Source organism: Scophthalmus maximus, chromosome 6 (genome assembly GCF_022379125.1).
Source record: "Scophthalmus maximus strain ysfricsl-2021 chromosome 6, ASM2237912v1, whole genome shotgun sequence".
NCBI classification, from domain to species: Eukaryota; Metazoa; Chordata; class Actinopteri; order Pleuronectiformes; family Scophthalmidae; genus Scophthalmus; species Scophthalmus maximus.
In genome coordinates this window covers 27,118,566-27,137,228 of record NC_061520.1, presented here as the reverse complement: position 1 = coordinate 27,137,228, position 18,663 = coordinate 27,118,566, and the positions used below count along the sequence as shown (strand labels likewise).

The 18,663-nt window shown below is 40.2% G+C and overlaps 1 protein-coding gene across 1 annotated transcript in view; it reads left to right on the top strand.

Moving 5' to 3' along the window:
• LOC118309994 (copine-9-like) overlaps positions 1–18,663 on the top strand; it is a 171,314-nt gene that overhangs the window by 114,403 nt on the left and 38,248 nt on the right. The window contains exons 8-10 of the mRNA XM_047332947.1: positions 14,875–14,938; positions 16,275–16,378; positions 16,921–17,025. Coding sequence (XP_047188903.1) covers positions 14,875–14,938; positions 16,275–16,378; positions 16,921–17,025 — 273 coding nt within the window. The remainder of the gene's footprint in view (positions 1–14,874; positions 14,939–16,274; positions 16,379–16,920; positions 17,026–18,663) is intronic.

The following is an 18,663-nucleotide window of genomic DNA, read 5'->3' as shown; positions in this document are numbered from 1 at the left end:
CCGTGTGATTTCAAAATATATGATATGATATATGAATATGGTTCTAACTTTCAAGTACTTTTTTATCCAAAACAATCAAAGTTTTCTGCCTTGGGTTGTGGTATATCCATTTGTGAAGTGTGAAAGTTGATCCTGTGCAAAGTTTTCACAGGATCATCTGAGCTTGTGTTTTTGGGGATTCCACAGTTTGACCTGACGCAGCCAGCTTTGCAATGTACCTTTTGTCATAATCAATGACGTTAGTTATGTGAATGAGTCGCTTCAGCCCAAACACAGTCACTGAGTGTTGTTTAATACATCTCTTTTTATGTTTCCAAAGAACTGCTCATCAAACAACTTAACAGTCAACACTGCACTTCCTCAGCAAAACACACATTTGAAGTCAAGCAGAGCAGTTGGTGAGAAAATGGAAGGAGAGACAGACAGACAGAGAGGCATAGAATCCTCCATTCAGAGTTAGATATTTGTAATTACCAATCACAGTGACCACACAGGACATCTCTGTCTCTGCTGAGTGGATATGATGAGGACCGGCCTATATTGGACGAACTGCTGGAGGCTATCACTGCAGCCTGATGACAGGCTTAGGGGAGAGTGCTCCATATTCTCTATGTGGAACGCTTTCAAAAGTGGAGAGCACACTGTAAAATGATAGAGCAATATATTTCCCTTATCTACAGAAGTAGTTTTGAAAGTGGAACTCTGTGTACTCGGGCATTATAGCTATAGTACATTATGTCAATTTTAAAAATGTTAGTCTTTAAAGCTGAATTAACTAGTTCCACAAATTTCAAATTATTTGTTTGCCAAGAAGACAAATTGAGCAGAGGTGCCTCGGGGTGGAAATAACTTTGATCCTGATTTTGTCAGTGATAAACTAACAAGATTATTGGACATTACAACACTTTCTTAATTCCAGAGATGGGAGAAAGGAAGCTTGTTACTTGTTACTAATGTTACTTTTTACTTGAAAGTTAAGAATTTGTTGAATATTTATCTCTTACTGATGTCAAATGCTGATGATAACATTGTATAATTGCCTGCTTCATGTGACTTCATGACAAGTAGTTATTCAGGCTGGAAGAACACAATTGGCGCACAAAATATCACTCATTTTACATGTATGTGAAAAGCAGAGCAAAATCCATTTATTGTTTTGGAACTGTCAGCCATATTTCTTTTCTTTTTCAGGATATGTAAAGCCCTGTTGAACTTTCCAACAGAGGAACTCCTTCAGGAACTTTATTGTCATTATTTAAACACAGTTTTGGAAATGTGCCTCTTACTCACTATCATCTCATTTTCCTTGAGATGTAACTTCTAAATATGATATTTAAACTTGGGAGTAATATCTGCATGGCCAGAATGGATGTGTCCTTGACAGCATGTTGCAGAACAGAATATAAGGAGTAGAGGATGGAGTGGTCGATGTGTTTTCACTAGTAAGTGTTACTCTATTACTATTGATGGGCTGCCTAGCCTTACGTTTAGGAATTTCTTTAAATGTTTGACATCTTGTTAACAAACATGTGGCAGACTCTCTGACTAATGAGTGATAATATTATTGTATTCACCATGGTTGCTATCTTTCTTTTGCACCATATTCCGTTTAGCATGATAGCATACTAACATGCTAACATCTGATGATTAGCACAAAAGACAAAGTTCAGCAGAGGCTGATGGGACTGTATTTTCACGAGAAAAAAGGAGCCTTGTTGCTGCTGTGGAGGCAGGTAATTGTGTGTAGGTTATTCTTTCCATTTCTAGAAGGCTTTTTACAGTTGACTTCCAGTTGTTGAATGAAGGTAGTTTCAGGTTTCAGAATGATATGATATGGAAAAATGCCCTTGATAGGAAAAAAATCTTGTGCGTGGGGTCAGGGTGTGTGGTAGATGAGATGGCAGACTGAGAGGGTTGTGAGCTAAACCTGTTAAAGAAACAGTTCAGCTCGTTTGCTCTCTCCAGGCTCCCTGATGTCTGCCTGTCTCTCACACCACACCCGGTGATGGCCTTTATCCCCGTCCACACGTCCCTCACATTGTTCTGCTGAAGTTTGGCCTCCAGCTTACTCCTGTAAGAATCTTTACTCTCCCTCAGCTCATGTTGCACCTCCCTCAGTTGGAGTCTGTCCCCCGACCTGAAGGCTTTCTTCTTCTGTTAAGAAGTCCTTTCATGTCGCTGGAGATCCAGGGCTTGTTGTTGGGGAAGCAACGTACAGTCCGGGGGGCATGGTGTTGTCTTCACAGAATTTTATATGTATTCTGTGATGCAGTCAGTCATGTTGTTGATTTCCTCCCCATTTGGTTCACAAAGCACATCCCACTACGTAGACTCAAAGCAGTCCTGCAGTGCCTCATTGGCCTCCTGAGTCCACCTCCTCACTGTCTTAGTGGACTCTAATACTCTAATGGTGAAACAGGCTTTGCAGCTATAATGATTGCAATCTTAATCTCTGTTTTTCCTTGTTTAGAACATGTTTTATCAAAGTTGACAGTGTTGACAAGACTATTGTCCCTGAATGTTTTCCCAAATTATATTTTTTTGTCAAATATTTTTTCTTTCCCCTTTCCAGTTGCCAAAATCAAGATTATAAAATGGAGATGAGATGATTCTCCTAATAAGATACTGGAATTAAACATCACTCAATAATAATGCAGTAAAGCATAGAACTCATTATAGTAATAATAGGTATACAACATCAGGTCTTGATCAAGTTAGTCCATAACACATTTTAATATTTTGTAATATCAGCATTTAACTGTATATAAAGACTTTGTAGTCAACAGGTTATGCCTGATTCCTCGGGCTCTGGCTTTGCTTCGTCATGCCTTTTTGACCTCATCGTGAAAATATTAATGTTGAAAAACACCAAAATACAGTAATGTAACAATACTGTATTTTGGTTGTTTTCAACATTAATATTTATTGTGTTGCTTGTGTCTTTGCCCAGTTTCCCTTGAAAAAATAAACCTTTTTTTTCTAAATCTCATTGGGGTTATCCTCCAACTCTGAGTCTCACACATTTAACGGCCATTGTGGCTGCTTTACTATAGTGTTACTTTGAATAGTGGCAATTTACTTGATTATATCCATGTTGCGAGACTTTATACAGTAAGCATATTTGATTTCTGTAATTCTTGTTATGATTTCTGTTGGTTGTTATAGCACTGTAATCATCAATAATTCATTCGATCTGTAATCAAAGCCAAGTCAGATGAGGCAAAAAACAACAACATACAAGCCTTTCACAGAGTTCAATTTAAGGGTTTTTAAAACATTTAATTTGAAAGGTGACATATTGTGCAAAAATCTGTGAAAAAAGACCACCCTGTCGTTTTTTGTGAGCTGGCTAAACCCTACAGCCTGGCTCTGAACAGCTGGATCTGATTTCTCTCCCACTGAATGTCACAGTTGGACTCTTTTGGCTTAACCCTGCCTGCAAACTGAGAATCTCTACTTTTCTTTTGAAGGGGCGTAACATTTTCTACACAATTTGAAATCGATCGGTTCATCGTGGGGGGGGGGGGGGGGGGGGGGGGGGTTTAGACAGAGGAGCTGCGGGAAAGGGCAGTATGAGAACACTGATGCCTTTTCTTAACATTATAGCATTTGTAAACCTTTTCAAGTGGTAACCCAAATTAAAAGTATGAACCTGAATATGAGCATAATGTCACCTTTAAACATTTTTATCCAATGTAATTTAATACATGTTTATTGGTTGAGTAGATAACCCAGAGGGAAGGATATGGCCTGGAATTATTTCCCATTATATCACTTTTTTCACAGCTTTACTGATATTTTCAGATGCATTCACCTTACTCTAAGTAATTGGTAGCTAAGTTGGCTGAACAGTCAGTTTTGATTTGTCTGTCTTTTTGGTGCCGATTTCAACTCTAGGTGCTAGATGACAGCAATTACATAGATACAGTCTATTCATAGCCGAGAAGCAGTTGGTCAGAGCTACAAAGATAAAACCCAGGTTGTAATTAACTGGTCAGTTTAACTGAGCTTATTCTTTCAGGCCTTCATATTTCAAATGTTGTTATCAGCTGACACAAAGCTTATTAATCTCCTTTTTTCAAAACGTGAAATCTTTCAGTGAAGGTTTTGTTACAGGCCGAGCTTTCATCTTCCAGTGACAGATGTATAAAGCAGAGAAATGTGGACAGTTTTTTCAGATCTGCTTTACCAGTATTACACATCAGACAGAGGATCATTAACATCTAATGAACATCTGGTCATCCAGTATTCACAAGCTAAGATTAAACAGGACTTCAAATGTCATCAATAAAATATTTCAGCCAATTGCCAAGAAATTTCAGAGTTTCATCTGACTGAATAAAGTGGCCCTTTGACAAGACAAGAATGTAACTTTGGCTTTGACATCATTATCACAATCCTTCTCTTCTTCCTCTGAAGTCTTATTTTTCTGCAGTTTTATGACAAAATTTCAACACTGAAATAATCATATTACCGATGTTCCCGTTTGAGAAGAACTTTGCGCTATATAAGTTAATAGATTCTCGATTCTGTTTCTAATTAAATGCAAATCAAATGCATTAAAAGAGGCCTGGGATGTATTTGAATTTTTTATTTGACCTTTATTTAATCAGTTTTCAAAACAAAACCTATCAATCACTTGACTGGAGCTCCGACTTTGTAATAATGTCGCTGTAGCAAATACAGCTCAGCCTTACTCTTGAACTGCCTGATTCTGGCAGTATAAGCCACTGACTACACCGGCTCACCAAAGTAACATAATGACAGAGGAACCAGTAGGTCAGTGCACCAATAAAATACTATTGTAGCTGTTAGGGTAACATTGTTGCATACTGTTGCTTAAATATGAACTGCAACCATTGAGTATTGCACCTTGACAAAGTCAGGACTGGTGTGAGACAGTCATTTTGCAACTAATAATATATTTCATGGGCATTGTCTTCCTGGTAAAAATATGCACTTCTTTCACACTTCATGCTCTATTTTGTAATACAAAGTTTTTTCCTCACTCTACAAAACCAAGCAGGAAGAAACCCATGATGACATCACTCAGGTTATTTTCTCAGACTTGAGAAATCATTCAGCTGGGGTTTTTTTACAGGCTGCATAGTTCTCCCTATAATGACTAAACTGACCTCAGTTTTCCTTACATGTTACAGTATTTAAGTATATTTACTGTCCACTTCTCCTTACACATGCATGAATACATCACACCACATGGGAGTTTCCCACCCCCACATAAAGACAGTGCACACCACGTATCACCTATGCAGGCTGCAGCTGAGACTATCCAAGAACCAGAGAATCACAGTGCTCTGAAAGCATTTACATTAATTTCCATGCATTTATTTATATCTGACAAGGATCCCTTGCAGTGCACACGTTGTCATGGCGGCTTTCTCTATGTATTTACTGGTGAGAACCCTGGCCACTGATGTAAAATATGTGGACACAGAGATGTTATATAATTTGCATTTAATCGTAATAAACTCTGCTCCACATTACTTGACAGTTTTCCACTCCTACTTGCCCTCTCAGTTGATTGAGAGTGAGATAAGCATGGCACTGTGTAAGAGAAATAGTAGTCATCACCTTTTTCTCAGTAAAAGAAGCAACACCAAAAACTGAAAAAACAAATTACAGTTAGATAATCGGCATTTCAAAAACACATTTCCATCATGTTTTCTTTGTTCTTCTTTTTAGTTTCATGAAAACATTTGGAAATCTTTCCTCAACAACAGACACATTTTAGGTAATCTCTTGAATCTAAAGTAGTTTGTTGTATACTAAGTAGCGATGATGTGAAGATGTATTGAAGAGAAGTCCGCCGACACCGTCTTGATTGTATATAAAGGTTTATTACAAAAAGACCAGCATCGATTCAAGCCCTGCAGAGCTTGGAGAGTGTCCGGCCAAAATGACAACCCTCCCGACTCTTCTTGGGGGTAATATTTATAGGTCCATTGTTTACTTGTGTAAGAACCTCTGGTTAGAATCAAGTTATGCTATGTAAGACATGGAACTTAAAGGGGCCACAAGGAAAGGTGAGGGGTCATCAGGAGGCCCCTAACTTGGCATTCCAAAGAAAGAGATGTAAACACATATTCCCCTCTCATTCCGTATATGGACAAAAAGACACTACAAGTTTTATACCAAATCACTTGTGACTACAGCTGTCAGGTCAACATAAATGAGTTAAGATAATATCCATCTATCCATGATCTATACAGCTTCATCCTTTAAGGGTCGCAAAGGGGCTGGAGCCAATCACAGCTGATATTGGACCAGAGGTTGGGTTCACCCTGGACAGGTGGCCAACTTGTAACAGGGAAAACATCTAGAGACAAACCATTTACTCTTACATTCACACGTATGGTTAATTTAGAGTCTCCAATTAACCTTACCCAAATCTGCATGTCTTTGGACTGTAGGAAGAAGCCGGAGAACCAGGACAAGACCCACGCAGACACCGCGAGAACATGCAAACTCTCACAGAAAGTTCTGGATAGTCCGAACCTGGAGTCAAATCATGAACCTTATTGCTGTGATATCAAGGATATGGACAGTGCTAACAACCGCACCACCATGCCGCCAAAAATAAAATATCTCCCATTGACACATAGTGCAGATTAATTGAGTGATCTGCTTGATCTGCAATTTTCAAACTGGCAGTAACATTTCAGCACAAATGATCTGCCACCTTTTCATCAGCGCTAGTTTCGCTAGAAATAAAATTGCAACTGTAGTTTAGTTGTAGCACTAATTCTTTACGTGTCGGTCTTCAATCATCCAGTCTTGAAAAAACAGAAAAATCAAAGGATTACACTGTATCAATGATTCAGGGTTTGAGTGATTTACTGTTCAGATGAAAGGGTTAGAAGATTTCTTCAATTCGGTTCCTCCTGCTCTGGCAGCCAGGGGAGCAGCACGGCTGCACAGGTGTGTTTAACTTATAACTTCAACTGAGTATTTTGGTGAAATCTTTACAAAAAAAAACCCTATCTCTAAATGTTAAAGAAACTATGATGAAATGTAATGGGCTCTTTTTTGGCCAATGTGCTATCCCTCAAATTTCATGGAAATCAATTCAGTATTTTTTGCGTAATCCTGCTTACAAACCAACCAACCAACCAACCAACATACATGGGTAAAAAAATTATCTCTTTGGCAGAGGCAAAAACACAACACTAGCTGTGTCCCAATTCAGGGGCGGCCTCCTTCAGAGGTCGTAGCCCTCACGGCTGACTGGTCTACGGCTGATTTCCTTCTTCTTCTTCCTGTTTCACTGGCTAGTCACCTTATTGCAACCAACTGACTTGATTAGGTATTACATATATCCTTGAGAGGAGAGCATGGCCAAAAAATACTGGTTAATCTTTATAATATAAATCAACAACGGTTTATTAATATATGGTTTATTTAATTTCACATTGATGATATAATTCCATTACTAATATTTAACAAAAAATTCAAAGTACTTTATTTTCCATTTAATGCAGTAATACTTATATTCCACTCTCTGATGCAAATGTACTCAGATTACTATTTTTCTTACCTTTCATGTACAATGAAATACACAAATGTATTGACCCTAATATGATGATTTTATAGAATATATAGCATTGCTGTAGGATTAAGTAACAACAGAATAGAAAGTTAAAGTCAGCTAAACTTCTAAATACCAGCACCAGTAAATTGCAACATGTTCATGAATGTACTAAACAAACAATGTATGAATAATATTATTTTTTTAAAACTATATATATAAATATATATATAAACATCGACAGGGACCATTTTACTGCACAATGAGCAGGATGTTGAAACCGGCACCTCCTGGGATAGCCCGGGCCGGGAAGGATCCTCCCGTTGTATCCTTTGTTCCGCGGGACTTGAAGGGCGCTTTCGTCGGACGCATTTGAAGGAGCCGACGAATTGGAACAGCCGAGTTGCGACGCTGTGACGCAACAAAATGAACCCTCCTAAGGCGGCAGCCCCTGAATTGGGTATGCAGCTTATAAACCCCTACTGGGAAGAGAACAAACTACACAAAAACAGGAGAATAACACTCCCACAAAAGCAGTGCCAACACTTGCAACTTGATTGGGTGATGATATCAGGACCTCCACCCCTAGGGACAAAGATACAGGTAGAGGAGAAACAGACCACCAGAGGATACACCATAGAGAGAGAGAGTGGAAGAGGAAAGCAAAAACACTCCCACAAGCATTGTGCAATAATGCACATGCAGGTTCACACGTAACAGTATGCGATTCACATCCTTGCACTGTCTATCTTTTTTGTTTAGCCACCACCTTTGATAGAAACATGGCAGATAGAGGTGAGGCTATTATCTGTGGCAGGTAACATGACACATAGCAGAGATAATGCTTTTGCATTTCCAAAATTAACTGACTGCACAGGTCAAACATACAGAGGCCCAGTCATACATTCGCCTACTGTACGAGTTTAGAACACTGGTCTGCTCATTCTGGTTGTAACATTAGCACTCATATTAACTCATATTAGAGATGACTTCAGTGTAAACAAGCAGAACTTCATTCCTGACAAAACATAAATTAATTTAGTATAAATTAATAATAACATTTTTAACATTTGTTAAAAAGGTTGCATTTTGTCAAGGAGTGTCCTCACACCCAGAGACCAATGTGTTTGTATAGTGTGGATGTGCATGAGCATGCACAACATGTGGGTGTGGGGACTCACATCAGGATTGTGGGAGGACAAGAAATGTATGGGAAAACCCCTGCAGAGCGAATTGAAACTCCCTCTTTCTCTCTCTCTACACACGCACGCACACTCTTTCTTTGATGACTTCCATTTTCAAGTTACTTTCTTCATCCTTGCCATATTGATTGCTACCATCCTCCTGTGCATCTGCCCCTTTTAAGTTGCTGCAGCTTTACAACCACAGTCACAAAATCACACGCAATCACAAAAGTAATTGCGGAGGGGACAATAAACTGACCATGAGACAAAACCATGTTTGAATAGCACAGGAACCAGCCTCTGAAGGAAAATAAATTGTGTGTTTGTGTGTGTACAGTATTATCATTTGTGGGGTCTCTCTTTAGCTATATAGATTAATTTAGCTTTGTCACAGATGTTTATGGTGAGGCTGCATCGTAATCTCAGCACAGCATCAAGTGGCCTGCTCACGGCAGTGCGGCTTGAAGCAGATGGAATGAAGTGAATGAAAAAGGTTCTGCAACTTTTTTTTCTCTTTTTGACTTGACTTGAAAACTTTTAATAATGCAGTGTTTTCTGTCAGCATATAATTCCCTCGGACACAGAGCTCAAGACCTTCTGTCTTCTTGACAGGTGAGGTCGTACGAGCTAATGTCAATCTCCTATATTGACTCTGTATTTAGTTTGTGATTAAAGAAAGGGTAGGCGATTTTGACAATCGCTCGCAATGTCCCACCTGCATCCTTCAGACTGTCCAAAGCCCCTCCCCCCACAACATATGAACGTGCATTGCTGCCTGGCTGCATCAGAGGAGGAAGCCACACATCACTAACTACCTTTCGTGGCTCATTCAAAAGTAAGAAAAACATCTGACATTATCATAGTGAATATAAACAATGAACATGGCTGTTGCTGGTAGGCCTGCTGTGTCAGTGTTGGGAAATGTCATTGAAAATGAATTCTGATGCAGTAACTTCTTACTGGCTAGCTAGCAACAGGTTTGCTGCAGGCAATGCTAAAACATTAACAATGTTCGCAGTACTACCAAGTCAAAGTTTGTTTTGAGTTTTTATTTTTAAACTTCAGTGCAACAGGTCTTTCGGGGTCAGGCTATGCTGTTGTCGAATCTTTAGGCAGAAGTAGAAATAATATCACAATAACAAATCAACATTACTGTCAAAGACTGACAACACTACAGCAGCATTATCTGCAGAGCCAAGTATAATTGTTTTAGGGATTTGTTATTACATTTATTGATATACCAGTCACACTTTCATATGAATGTGTTATGACTTTATTTAGATAAAGATCATAACAAGTAGTTCTGAGGTTCCGAATCTGTAAAAAAACAAACCAAAAAACAAACAGCCCACCTGGCATAAATTATTTACACTTTGGAATTTTTTATAACATAGCCATATGGATTTTAAAGTAGATTTTGTACATAAGTGTATTACCACTTCATGCTCATCCTTCAGTATCATAAGCTGACTCACCTGGTCCTCTGCTGACTTGCTTCTCTAGCTCCCGTTTGGTTGGGGTAGGGACACCTGACAGAACCCCATGTTGACAGGGATTGTTTGGTCTCAGTGCTCTGGTCCGTGGCAGACAACCTTCAGTGTGTATAACCTCCAGGTCCTTGTCTTCTTCATGTAGAACTTGCCGTACCTGGCATAAGAGAAAGGAGGTCAACTTAGTTCAAAGTTCATATTACCTTACATTGAACAGTACTTTTCATTTACATTCATGCCCGTTGTATGGACTGTAGTCGGGGAGCAGGGATACGGCCTCTCTAGGGCTAAAGCTCTGCATCGCTCCTGGACCTGCACTACAGCGTTATGAAAAACACATGGAGACTTCTTGATGGAACTTGAGGCGTTGCGGCATTTATTATTGCACACAGACTGCAACATGCACATCAACTGCTACTACAAGCCTCTATCCACCCACACCGGCATTCTCACTATGCCCGCTCCACACACACGTAATGCTACGTCCCATTTAAAGCTAATATAGATAAACAATCAAACGACACTTGTTCACAACTACAGTGAAGACACCCGGCGAACACACAGACACACTTAGCTGTAGATACACACAAGCTAACGTAGCATTAGCTAACTTACCTATTGTCCTACAGCGAAGCTAATTTGGCGCTGTCTAATACACACACAAGCTATCTAACAGTTATGTTGGTTACACAGTTCAAGAAAATTAGCCACTTCACCCTAAACAGAGCAGATTATTACCTTTCACCCTCTTCTCCTCCCTGAGTTTACGTCAGCGTTGAAGAGCCACACCGATGTTTACTCTGTTTACTCCTTGTAGTATCCAACCTCTTTTTGTACGTAGCCGTCGCAGATGCTGTCTTTCTGTGGCGACCGGAAGCTTTTGTAGGCACTTTCTCTGCCGTTGTGCAACTCTTTTCTTCTTTAGTTCAGTGTAGCAACCTGCTGCTAGCTGTAGCTGTGGCTGTAGCTGTAGCTGTAGCCTCTGCTCCGTTTGTTTGCGTTATTGGAGACTGTTCACATGCCCCACTGTGTGGTGAACGAGCGGAGTGCGCGGAAGCAGGAAGAAAGCCGGTTCATCCAATAATTTTCTTCGGACCAAACTTTCCTGCCACAGCCACAGATGAGGGATTTTTTTCATTTTAGTGACAGATCATTCAATGTATTCATCGCTATCGGTATGGTTTGAGAGTTTCAAGTAATACGACAGAAAGTGCTTCTCAAAAAAAATCACCTATGCCACCTTTAACCGTCTGCAGGCTGGAAAATGCACAATCGCAGGCAATGAGATTGACAACTTCATCAAGGGAGTTCTTTGGTAGTCGGATGGTTGCAGTGCATGGTTTGATTCTGGCCAGAAACCTATGCTGCATTTTAAACCGTCTTGTGTTCTCCATTGTTAACTGTCTAAAATAATAATTTTGTATAAAAAACAAGTACACAAACTGCAACCTGAAAAATATTATTTGGTGTGCTTTTATTTGAAGATGCCCTCAAGCAAAAAAATATTGCTTTGTGTTTGTTTCTTACAATATGTGTCTAATGTAGAACTTCTTAAACAGACATCTACACCTCCTCCCTAGGTGAGAAATCCAGAAACTATGAATGAGTATTTTACATACAAAACTTAATGCTGCTAACCTACATTGTATGTGGTCTTCAGGTTTCCACATCACACTTGTCTAAATGTCCTGATTAGACCAGGATTAGCTTCCAGATTGCAGTTTCCATTCAGCCTAAACAGCATATGTGTAAAACATATAGTATGTGGATGAAAATGACAAGGGCCTCTGTACAGCGCTAAGTTACTGTGTGCCACTTGGAAAAAATGTCATGTTCCTTTTACAGGGACGGATATATTGTATTGAGGTTATGATTTACAGAGCCAGAGCCCAAGCCCGTTTTTTTTTTATTTTGGCGCACACACAAAAGCAACAGCTAGCGGACAGTGAGGAAATATTCACACATTTTTACAATACGTCTATTGCTTTAGAATCGCTTACTGCCCCTTTAATTTTTTGCCTTGATTAGTTGGTGTGCTTTTGCAGGACTGGCACATACACATTCACCCGTTTTCACAAATAGAGACTCATGCTGTAATTGTAATAAAGAGAACTCATACTAATAACAACAGTCTGGGCTTTATATCACAAAGGGAAATTGCAGCAATAATTGAAGCAATAATTCAATATATATTTGTCTAACAGAACTTAAATAAAATTTAAAAAGTAGCCTATTTTATTTCCCTGTGGCTCACGTTTGCTCATTTTTGGATGCTTGGTTGTGCCTGGAGTTGCAGCGATTTGGAGACACCGGGGAGTGGTGGATACTAGAGCACCGAGTCCGTGCCTGGCTGTGCCAAGGCAGAGTGGCGTTTGGAGGTAGGGCAACACCAGGATAAAGCTTTGCGGTTGTTTACGCTGATATACGAGAAACGCCAGGCAATTTCCTTATGGCAGGGCCCCTGACACGCTGTCACTAGACTACCACTGGTTAAAATAACATTTATTTGGATAAAATAACTGGATAAAATAACATTTATCTGATTCGCCAGGGACGCAGAGAGCTGCGCCTGGAGGAGAATCTTGAAGAAACCAACTGCAGACCAGCCTCAGGACACATGCTTGCCTAAAGTTGAAGGTCGTACATACGCATACATTTATCCGGTGTCCCTCAACCAAGTAACATCTATTTACATAGAAATTAGTTAACCAGATAAAACCAATTTTGAAAGAATGCTGAGGCGCTTACTACCAGCCGGCACGTTGTATGAGTAAACAATTAAAATTTAATTTTTTTCAGTGTTTAAGTATACATTTATTTTTCTGGAATTTTGATGGGGGAGGCGATTCCATGAAAATTTCAAGTTATTGAAACATTACATTTTTATTTACGGTGGCCATGAGAGCTCACAGCACTGCAACTTAAGAAAACATGCAAATAGACAAAACACAAGCAAATTCAAAAAACATCTTCATTAATTTAACAACACATGCGCAGCCTTAAGGAAATAGCACTGCAAACACTGCAACATAACACATGAAGAAAAAGCGCTGCAAACACCACAACAGAAACACATTAAGAAAAAGCACTGTTGAAAGATTCTAACACTTAGAGAATAGATTCATCATCTGCTGCCCCTAACTGGCATTTTTTTCGTCCATATGAAACGTAGAAACAGCAGTAAAAGCTGATATATACTGTCAGATATGATCACTCTGTCTTTATCAACAGGCTAAGTCCTTTAAATCAGCTTTCATCAAACTTAGTTCTTAAAAAGCCCACGCTTGATCCAGGTGTTTGATTCAACTATAGACTGTCTGACCACTGTCTCTTCCTCTCTAAGATCCTTGAGAAAGCAGTCACCAAACAGTTGAGTGAATTTCTACACAACAATAGTTTATTTGAGGATGTATTTCAGGATTTAGAGTGCATCATAGGCCCTGTTCAGACCTGGTTTTAACGACCACCTCGAGTGACCCGATCACAGATCAGGTCACACCCGGCATTAGAATGTAACTCCACATGTGTCTCCAGTGACCGTATGTGATTAGATCTCACTTCCTTGCTCTAGATCTTGTCTTGGGCTGTATTGTTTCTGCTGAGATGGATGCTGGCTTGTTGTCTTGGATCAATCTATGGTTGACTGCCAGGCGAAACCTTTTGAGTGGCATTGGTCTCTTGTTCAGTAGACAACATTCCCTGTTGTAGATCAGCCAGGAATTTGCGATGCAAGGTCAAGGATTTTTCCAAAGAGGGGAATGTAGATAACAACAAAGAAGGTTTTTCCTCTCCACTGTCTCAAAGCACTTATTCATGGGGTAATGTGTGGTCTCTAAAGTATTATCTTGAACTGCTCTGTATGAGGTGCCCAGAAATAACTAATGCTATATAAAGCCCCTTTCACACTGACCAAAAAAACAGTTTAAACCCGCTAACACCCAGCGTTTCCTGCAGCGTGAAAACATTTAATCGGCATTCAGCCCCAGGTCAAATGACTCTGCAATAGATCCGTGTAATAATCGGCTTCACCTCCGATCGGCATTGATGTGAACGTCACACCCGGGTGAACCCGCTAATTTGCGCAATGACAGAGGTAATGAAGGCTCGACTCCTCCGTTGGTAACTGCTGTTACCTCACCAGCTGTAGTAAAGAGACCTCTTGCATGTAGCTAGCTCGCTTAGCCTAGCTTTGGCTCGTTGGTGGTAACAACTAACAATCCAGATCATCGATGAGCTTTAGAACGGGGCACTTTATTTCAACCCTTCGGCGGACATGCACGGCCTCATCGGGCGGTCTCTCATTACACAGTGGCCATAAACTGTTGGTAACATGGATGATGTGCGGAGCCCATTCTCCTTGTGGCTGCAGCTACGTACATAACAACAGCGTGCAGCGCCAACCTTCTTCTTCTCTCATACACACAAACTTCAAAACCCATATGGCCACCTGCTTAAAGGACCAGGCTTGGCTCGTAACACTGCGGGTTGACCCGGGTTTTTTAAACGTGGGTCTACACGGTAATTTTGGTGTGAAAGAGATATAAATTAAACTGACTTAACTTAACTCCATTGTTCTTCATCCCCTCCCACCACCGCTACCTCTCCCCAACCCCCACCTTCTCTCTCTATCTTTCTCTTGTTCCCCCTCTCTCAGTGGGATTCCTGGGAAGAAGTGTGGAACCATCATTTTCACAGCTGAGGAGCTCAGTAACTGCCGGGTTAGTAAGACATTATACTTAGGATACAGTGGACCTGTTCAGACCTGGTATCAACATCTGTCCCTGGCGATCTTATCACAAATGGGCAGCTCTAACTTTGTCAGTTGACACCTGGCTTTAAGTGTGTCTCCACTCCAGTGACCACCTGTGATCAGATCGCTCTTCCCCAATCTACAGGCATATAAGCCTGTACGTGACTATTAAAAGGAATAGGCCACATGTGTTCCAGACCTCTGAATGTGGTCTGAGTGATCAGATCTCACATGCATCCTCAATGTGTCTTGGGTGTGCTCACCTATTCACTTGTGATCGGATCACTCACAAGGGATGTTAATACCAAGTCTGAACTGGTCTGAACAGGGCCTGTGTTTCTCCAGACTTACATGCGCGCACGCACGCACACACACACACACACACACACACGCACACACACAGTGATATAAACAGTCCAAGACAGAAAGTCTGAAAGTTAAGCGGTTAATCACAGGCTTCAGAGTAATTTTTTTCATTTGCATTCAATTGAGAGTGAATTTGTACTTTTTCTTCATAGTGGGGATCACAACAACTCATGAATCATGTATCCAGTCCTACGGTGCACTTTTCTTGCCATTGGGGGCAAATAATTGGACACTAATCAGAGAGAGAAGAACTTGCAAGCACACACAAAACACATAGACATGATCACCATGGTTTTATAGTATTCACCCTTACATGCAAACAAATGCAGTTACATACATGCTGGTATAATGATGTGAATACTGGGGAAATTATTTTCTGTTAAGTATACACAATATTAACTAACCAACTTCCCTCACATTTCTCTCTATATATAGCCTATAAGGTGAATATATGAGGAAGGTTAAACTCTAACTGCACTACATGGATGTGTCAAACAGTGATGACAGTTTACTGCAGAGTCGTGGAGGGCTTCAGAACTCCAAGCTCATTCGCATTTATTACTTATGGTTCATAAGTTTGTTGGATTTATTGTAATTTTATTGTTTCTGGAAAAAAATAACTTCCCTACACTTACTCCAACTTACACTCAATATTGTATTAATTGGATTATGTCCAAACCAATCCCTGTTTAACAAAACCAATATATATATATATATTGTATATATCAATTTTTTCTTTGGCAGGTTTTGAATTTCTAATAACTGGTTATTGGGTTTTCAGTCCAGGTCACAGGGTTTTCTTGTGAGCTAGAGGAAGTTCTTAGGTCTTTCATGTGATAAAGTTCAATTGAACAGTTGAAAGTTCAGCTGTAAATCTGAACTAAACCAAACTTAGGAATTGAGATGTGAAGATGTATGAACTGTTATTTTCCCCCCAGGACATAGCCACTATGCAGTTATGTGCCAACAAGCTGGACAAAAAGGATTTCTTTGGAAAGTCGGACCCTTTCCTTGTGTTTTACCGGAGCAATGAGGATGGGACGTAAGTGAGAGACTTAAAGAGACTTAAAGTGCATGTTTGTCGTGTAAATCCTCAACTGTTCATTCCATTTATTATTTCTTCAGCGGAGTTAGTGAACTGCTTCTCTGTCTAAGCTCATCCGTTGTCACTGACAGGATATGAAAATCTGACAAAAGAAATCTCTGCTGGATCTAGTCCCATGACATGGGAAAGTTTCTTTTCAGTTTCAAGCTTTTAGATTTTCTTCACTTCACTTACCTTACTTAATTGCCATATTTCAAACATTCAGTTCAGGATCAAAACCATCTCGGACCTGTGCGGTTTTTTGCAGTCTCATACTGGAGCTTTAATTCAGTTGACTAGATTTCAACAGAATGAATACGCTACTTTTGAATGCCCTGCCAAAGCCACATATTGTTGGCTATTTTTATACATTAAATGCGACAAGAAGTTGATATTCAGGAACTTATTCAACAGATTTCCTATCCATCCTTGCTTACATCAAACTTTATATTATTTTCTGACTTTTCATTTTCACTGTGTTGGGTTGCTTATCTTCCCAGGTTCACCATCTGCCACAAGACTGAGGTGATCAAGAACAATCTGAACCCTGTTTGGCAGCCGTTTACCATTCCTGTTCGAGCACTTTGTAATGGAGACTATGACAGGTGAGGACATCACAGTTTTCAAAAAGGGTTAAGTAAAGTCAACTTTATACAGTGGTTTCAGAAAGTATTCGGCCCTTTTCACTTTATTCAAACATTATTGTGTAAATGGATAAAATCGCTATGTTTGTTATCAATCAGTAACACATAATGACAAAGTGAAAACATGTCCTCAGAAATTCTTGCTAATTTACCTGACTGGAGCCGACCTGTGGCGAATTGAATTGACTGGATATACAGCAGTTTATATCGGCACACATCTGTGTGTAAGGTACCACAATTCAAACTGCACGCCAGGCCAAAAACAATTGGTGGAGTTGAAAAATATTCTCAATACAATTCTCCATAGATCCAGCCAAGGGTATAAAACCAATTTAAAGCTTTGAGAATTGCAGTCTATATCAAAACAAGGGTGTTACCACTGCCTTGAGCAGGTTCATGCACAAACTGAGTGTAACCAAAAGTGTCAAGAAGTGCCACTGACTTGGTCACAGTAATTCAAATCTTATCTGAATCAGATGCAATCTCTAAACAGGAAATAGGCCAGGTGGTCTACAAAAGGTGGAATGGTCGGAAACATCCACCTACATTTTTGGATTTTCAACAAAACTATTTTATGGGCGCAGGTCCTTGGAAATAAAACAGCTTCAGGCTTCACTAACCGTCTTTAGCCTAGCGGAAATAAGGGGCAAGTGTGCTTCGCAAGTATTATTAGCTAGCCAACACTTGTGTAGTCTGTCCATCCAGCACTCCAGATTGCAAAATTGTACAGTGTGACTAAAATATTTCCTTGATTGCACCGGTGCCCCTGACATTAAGCTAGTCTGTCTGTGTGTAGTGTTATGTTTTTTTTCCCACTAGCATCCAGGAAAGAAGAATACCATGGTCTTAGCCAATCAGAGGCAGAGAGGGCAGGCCATCGTCTCTGATCCTGGTGTTCTTCTTCGCTGAATGTTGGACGTGGGAGTAATACATCAGGCATACTTGGGGATGGGCATCACAATCCGGTATTATACGGGCCCCGGAACAAAATTAATTAAGACCGTAGAAACGATATGCTTCAACGTTATCGATGTTGCAAGAGCAAGCAAGAGAATTAGCACCACCAGCATGTTAGCAGCTCAGAGCGGTGGCAGCACCAGCAGCTCCCACTGCCCGTCACACACGCAGACCTGATCCGTGTGCCGATGGCACAGAGAGTGAAACAGGCAAAAAAATCGATAGACACAACGCTCGTTGCAACAAGTTAAAATAACAAGTAACAAATGTTTTGCAAAGAAAGTCAGTGACACAGAACATTTAGTGAAAGTGAAAGTAAACTCTACTTCTGCTGCTCCCAGTCACAGACAACAGCTGCAGCTAGTGGGAGGATGACTGAGCAGAGTGACACCTCACTGTGACATGGTTCATAGTGTAAGACCTACAACCCTTTACAACAGTCCAGGGGCTTTAGGTAACAGTCTGTACATATTGAGCAGTGTTACCTTTTTCCTCTGAGAGGCTTCTGGTAGATATGAGCATTTAGTGAACTGAAGGTGTGGAGTGAACTGAAGGTGTGAATTCGAGCACTGACTCTGTCAACCAGCCAATATCACAATTTACATGCAAATAACACAAAACGACTTCTCTTTAAAGTTTAAC